The sequence below is a fragment of the Lingula anatina genome, chromosome 8 (genome assembly GCF_051362555.1).
Source record: "Lingula anatina isolate TDL-2025a chromosome 8, LinAna3.0, whole genome shotgun sequence".
Classification (NCBI taxonomy): domain Eukaryota; kingdom Metazoa; phylum Brachiopoda; class Lingulata; order Lingulida; family Lingulidae; genus Lingula; species Lingula anatina.
Window position 1 is genome coordinate 12,219,037 of NC_141774.1, and position 6,375 is coordinate 12,225,411.

A 6,375-nucleotide genomic window follows, 5' to 3' on the forward strand; every position below is an offset into this window, starting at 1 on the left:
ACGCGTGACTGATACATAATTTAAACATGCGTTATACTTCTTCCGCTCCCTGCACTCAGACTGTCCTACTAGCAGGGTAGATCTATCTCAGCATGGACTGTCGTTCAGGCCCAGTCAATGTAATCACCTTAATTTTCTGCCCCCCCCCCCCCCCCCCCCCCCCCCCCCCCCCCCGCAAAGCAATATGAACAACATCATGGACCACAAAATTTTCCCGACTTTACCCAATTACTTTAAGTTACGGGGGATGTGCCCGGCATTTAAGCCGCTTAAACTGAAAGCAATTTACCGAGAATCCCCGAGGAATTAGTTCGATACAGATAGTACGATAATATTATGGGAACACGACCTCAGACAACAATTACCACGTGAACTATCAATTGAGTTTCCGTGGTGGAGGGTCACGCTCTCTTGGTGCTCTTTTTGTTTTAAAAAGCTTTTAAATACTCAGTACTTATATACTGTTTTAATGTTCCTAAAATGTGTCCGACCGTTTGCTATATGTAATTTGAAGAAACAAAATGTAATTTCCTGTAACAATACATTATTACTATTATTATCATTATTTGAAGGACATAATGGGTTCACATAAAATTGCCGTCTATATAAATTTAAACAAGTACGCTATAAGTACGAGTAAGCATACGCTTTGCTTCACAAAGACCAGGATCATTGTTAGGTACGTTAAAATCTGTTTCCTTTATTTATTATGTTAAAAACAGGTTCAAGTGGTTTATCTCTCTCTCTCTCTCTCTCTCTCTCGTACAATGTAGTACTCACACAAACATACATGCGGCGTGCACGCACACACACACACACACACACACACACACACACACGCGCGCACACATACTGCAGCCATGGTTACTGTTACACTCATACAATGTTTTCTCTTATAGAATACTCTAAACTCATCATGCGATTTGTGCCTGTGCAAGTGCTGTTTGTTCTGCTCTGTATGGCTGAAGCAACTATTTCTGGTGCAAGAGAAGGTTAGTACTCGTACGCTGTTAATAGGTTAGTACTCTACGACAGTAGAGTTATATGAAATTCAAAAGGTGCGTTTAGAGTAAGTTTGAGACGCGACAACACGATAGCGCATGAAACCAGCATAATTAAAACATCTCACTGAAAGTTAAACTTATTTTTAGCTGTTCAGTTATCAATTTATTTTAGAGCAACAAGTGGAGAGAAAGGAAAAACGTGAAATTGTCCCGTGTGAAAAGCAAGCCGTCTATCATGACAAAGTTGAAAAGCGAGAAGCCAGATCTGCACAGCGTAAGAGGCGTGATGAGGAGGGATTGTCTCTATGGGCCACGGAGGAAAATTTGCACCGCACCACAAGAAGTCAGACCTCGCAACCCTTCGTTGCAAAGAATTCCCGGGTTAACAAGCGTCAAAGACGCCATGAAGAGGAATTGTTGAACTGGGTCGACTTTCACCACACTAAGCGAAGAGAGACGCCTCGAACTTGGGTTGCAAAGCGTACCCAACATAACAAGCGAAGTGATAATCAGACTGGGAGGCACAGGAAAATTCTCCGTCGCAAGCGGCATGCGACACTTTTCAGCGAGACTGCCGGGGAATCCTGTCGAGACAAACGGGGTGCTGGGGCCAAGGAGGTGCTTTGGGAAAAGGAAAACGTGCATAAAGACAAGCGAAGCGCGAGATTTGTCACCTCGGTGGACGATAACCATACCCCCAAAAAGGTGCCGTATTGAAGACTGCGATGTCGACACCTGTGGGTCAAAATGCAACAAGCACGTGAAAATAGGGGGCGCCTGCATCAATGATCGGTGTGTCTGTCTGGGAGCACCGTGTATGAATCTGGCAGTGCTCCAGAATAAAACTTAATGATAAACTCTCCGTGCTTTTGTTTATTGAAAACCAACTTTAATGCGCATGTTCCAGTAGACAAATTCAGACAAATGGTTGATGTGGAGGAATTAGTCTCTCTCTCTATCATTTTCCGCTCTTTTTTCCATCTACACCGATAAAGCAACGTGTTATTATCATGAATACTGTCTACCTCTCTCTCTCTCTCTCTCTCTCTCTCTCATTTCCCCCTCTTTTCCCATCTAAACCCATAGAGCAACGTGTTATTATCATGAATAAGTTCTATCCCAACAGTCGTGTTAATTGCCCATTCAGCCATGACAACAGCAGTTATTGTTTGAAAAAGCTTTTGGAATATGTTTTGTTTAGCAAATTTGATGCAGTCGGATATTCCAGTCCATTTCAGCCAATTAAGCTTCCAGTAATAGGAGGCCTAGCTTTCTTTATTATTATTATTATTATTATTATTATTATTATTATTATTATTATTATTATTATTATTATGTAATTTGGACACAGGAAGCTACATCTTATGGTTTGTATAAAGGTTTATGCAACTGGTATTAAATAATTTATATCGCTTTCCTGGAAGTGTAGTAAAATTGAGTGCAATTCCTTTTCAGAAGTAACTCGATATGTTGCAATGACTAGCGCTGACCTGACACCTAAATTATTGCACTATTTGAACTTTATATGTCGAGTCATGTTATGGCTTTTTTTTTCATATGTTTAAGCGCAATGCGAGTTAAGTAAAGTGCCATGTAATTATCCTTTCTCCCCAAATGAATATCCTTAACCACCATTAAACTAGATGGGATCATTATTCTGGCAGTATACCTTAATTGATGTTATGTTATATATAAAGCTATAATTTAGGTGCTGTAGCTATACAGGGGCTCACAATGTTCCACCTTAATGTTTACCATACATCCCTTTACCTATGACCGGGAGGACATAACCAAGTGGTGTACTTGTTAAAATAAATCTTCTCCTTCTGTATACGCCCATCATGTCCATAATAGCCATAATCTAAATTCATTCTTTTTTTTTTTTTTTTTTTTTTTTGGGGGGGGGGGGGATGGCAATTTATTGGGTGGTCCTCGTTGGTTCCAAATTCATTGGCCAAGGAGAGACCATTGGATATTAGGGGTTCATCGTCATGTTAATGTATTACAAACAGCGTGTTTGTCTCAAAGGTGCTACGCCAAATTATACATACATACATAGAGAAAGGCATAGCTATAAATGTATATATTTGACAATTGACCATTAACCCGTGGGACACACGCTATTACACGTAATTACTAACCTTAACGACAACACAAGGCAAATAGTTTGATAGATAAAAACTTCAAAAAATACCATGCACATTAACTTAAAAAATATAGATCATCTGAAGATGAGAGTGAGTCAAAGCAGATACTTAAACATACGTTATCGTAAGTTAGCCATATATGATAATATAGCAGAAAAACCGGGCACTAGCACACCATGGGCAGACGCGTGCACCTATCGTAATGTTAAACGTTATCTTTTTTTTATTTCATTTCATTTAATCTTATTATTCCTTTTTCCTAATATTTATTTATTTATTTATTTATTTATTTATTTATTTATTTATTTATTCATCTCTATGATACAAGTCAAATTCGTTAACAATTAGATATGCAAATAATGGTACTTTCTTTGGGAAAGGAAATTTCACCTTCAGCGTGTTTATAATGACGTGGTCAAGATCAGGCCCTGATTCACAAAATAATTAAATAAATACAATTAAATAAACAAAATAAATAAATAAACACATAACCTAAGTCAAGTCCCTTGGCTGCGAACATAATTGTCAAAGTTACATGGTCCTATCAGAAACAGTGTTACATCACTCTCATGGAAATCCTAGTCAACTGCTTAAGTGTTTTTTTTTCTGTGTGTGTGTGTGTGTGTGTGTGTGTGTGTGTGTGTGTGAATTAGGGTCAGGCAATCTGGCAATCTGGCTCTTAGGTTCTTTGTAAAGGCATTGAGGGAAATGTCACTACCTGTAGTTTATCTATATCTGTTCTAGGCAGGGTGGATAGTAAGAAAGGGCTATGGATATTATAGGGAAATAAGCTTATGTTTGATTTTCACCTCGATCAACATTTTGGACATTGACGGGACCAGGATTTGCCGATGCTTGTGTGTGTGTGTGTGTGTGTGCGTGTGTGTGTGTGTGTTTGCGTGCGAGCGCGTGTGTGTGTTGGGAGGGACACAACGAATGGTTTGGCAAATATGAATTAAATTACTAAGAAATGTTTACTGCGTTACTCGTATGTACTAAACAGGGATGGGATGCAACTTGCTCACTTTTGTCTCGTTTTTCTTGTTTCACTGCTCTCTAGGGAAGGTAGACGAAAGGGTAACTCTGAAGATAATAGAGGGTATTATTTTGGCCTCCTTCCCCTGCGATTCGCAGTTTTTTTTTTCTATTTTTAGCTCTAGATTTCATTTGCCAAGAACGCCGTACGTAAAATCTTACACTGACATCTTAAGTGTCTACGGGCGGGCTCCGTTCTGTACGTTAACATTATATGCGTCTGCGTGTTATTTCTCTAACATGACCTTGAGGGAATAATCGGTCAGTGGGTTGAAAAGAGAGCGTATAGCTCCTACGATTCTTAGTGCATGTGGAAACAAGAAAACGCAACACTTCAGATTCATACAATCGAATTACTCAAAGATAAAAAATTGAACTATTGATAAATTGTTTTGCCTCCTAAAACCACCAAAGATGGTAGGCAAAGAGACCAACAACAGGTTAAACCATCATCACAATCAAGTTGCACCAACACTGCCCGTAGGGATTTACTCGCAGTACACATGCTCTGTACGGACATTGCATGGCAAATGCAATCTAGGCTTATTATAGATAGTCCGATTTGCATGGATTGACAAAAATTATTTATCGATGTTTCCGAACTGATCTCGACCGCATCGTCATCCCAGGGTTTGGAGAAGAGTAGTCATAACCAGAATTTATGTACGTATTATTTTTTTCTGGATGCTTTTTTTTCTGTAGGTCCTGTAGAATAACAATCTATTGTGCAACATACGTGTATGAAAGCACCTTTTAGTGTCAGTTTTATATTGGCATCATCCTCGAATGGTAACCCTCACTTCACGCAGAAAATCGCACAATCTCGTCTCGTATATGACGTCAAGTCAAGTCTATCTGAGATGATTTTCGTTTTGATTTCCGAACAATATCAATACATACATGTTACTTGAAGGATTAAAGAACTAAAATAGAAATTTCAAGCAGAATTCATGGTTAAGTGACGTTAAAAAAGCGAGGTGTGCAATCAGTAGCTTTTTTTCCGTGGATACCAAATATTTTTCACTTCCGTTCAACTTGCATTTAGCCAACACATTTAATTTTTTCTGTACTTGTGAATATATATCATTTTTTTCCTTGCAAATAGGATATTTACGAATTATTCCTCATGCAAATAAATAAAAAAAGAGACGCAATCGTATTTACACATAATTAATATTTTATTCATTTTTGTAATATATTCGGTCCATAAAATATATAACAGATGATGTGAAAAAAGTGACTTATATTAAGGGAGCCAAGTGTCACTGTGTAAAAACATCCATTTCGACAGCTCATATAGACGTTTGACGGCTTGATGTCTCTTCGAAGTGGGCGTGGCATATGATTGACATAATGACGTGAGGAGTGGTGGTTGTGGGTGCATGGTCGTCTTGTTCAGCTGTAATTGTCGGTTCTCCTTGATTCAACTTGAAAGTTTGACTGTAAGAAATGAAAAAAAATATAGATATGAAGTCCATGTCTTGTTTCCAAAAGAGCTCTTTTAGCAACAGTGCTGTGGCAGCGTGGAGGAAGGACAGTGAAATGGCACAGCTAGGTGACAACAAAACGGTTCAAACTGACACTGAGAAGTCTGACCTTCCTAGCAAATGCTACATGTAAATAGTAAAGAATACTTTGTCAATAATTTACACAGTAAAGGGAAACAAAACTTGTAAAATCAAACTCAAACGAACTACATTGCGATACGTTTTGAAAATTGAAGGCGTGTGACGTTTTTCTTTCAGCCATCCAGTAGATTGAAGTACCAAATGTTAAAAAGTAACCCACCTTTCTCTTCAAATCTAACCATAGAATGGCTTCTTAAGGCCATGAGCATAGCCGAAGTTGATTGGGCGCTTGTAGCCGAAGTTCAGGGGACGGACATAGCCGAACTTAGCTGGGAAGCGAAGACCACCGTATCCGTAACCGCCGTAGCCTCCGTATGGGAGCCCGTGTCCACCGTATCCGCCTACTGGGATACCTTGGCTATAGCTCTGGGAACCTCTGTAGCCGTTTGGGAAGTAGAGGAGTCTTCCGCTGTTGTCTGGGGCAGGGTAGTACTTGGTGCCGGGGACAGCGGCGGCGATGGCCACGATGGCAATAAGGCAGGCGGCTTTGAGCATCATCTTGATGTTTTCGGTGTTCTGGAGAGCGTTCGGTGATTCAGGAGGCTTCTGACCATCCAAGTC

At 39.6% G+C, this 6,375-nt stretch overlaps 2 protein-coding genes across 2 annotated transcripts; one reads left to right on the forward strand and one right to left on the reverse strand.

Annotated features, from left to right (window-relative positions):
• Nucleotides 1-609: 609 nt before the first annotated feature.
• Nucleotides 610-2,653, forward strand: LOC106167644 (uncharacterized). Its single transcript, XM_013546482.3, has 3 exons — nt 610-679; nt 900-992; nt 1,177-2,653. The coding sequence occupies exons 2-3, from the start codon at nt 917-919 to the stop codon at nt 1,719-1,721; spliced, it is 621 nt and encodes a 206-aa protein (XP_013401936.2). The 5' UTR covers nt 610-679; nt 900-916; the 3' UTR covers nt 1,722-2,653.
• Nucleotides 2,654-5,340: 2,687 nt separating this feature from the next.
• On the reverse strand, nt 5,341-6,375 carry LOC147760356 (uncharacterized). The gene is made up of 2 exons (XM_086994746.1): nt 5,975-6,375; nt 5,341-5,626 (listed from the first exon to the last, which is right to left on the reverse strand). Exon 1 carries the CDS (start codon nt 6,310-6,312, stop codon nt 5,989-5,991), a length of 324 nt encoding a protein of 107 aa, XP_086850872.1. The 5' UTR covers nt 6,313-6,375; the 3' UTR covers nt 5,341-5,626; nt 5,975-5,988.

Bases quoted from the DNA above. Each gene is read 5' to 3' on its own strand.
- LOC106167644 (XM_013546482.3), top strand. From the start codon at position 917: ATGCGATTTGTGCCTGTGCAAGTGCTGTTTGTTCTGCTCTGTATGGCT. The intron at 993-1,176 runs GTTAGTACTCGT...AATTTATTTTAG, and splicing joins TATTTCTGGTGCAAGAGAAG to AGCAACAAGTGGAGAGAAAG.
- LOC147760356 (XM_086994746.1), bottom strand. From the start codon at position 6,312: ATGATGCTCAAAGCCGCCTGCCTTATTGCCATCGTGGCCATCGCCGCC.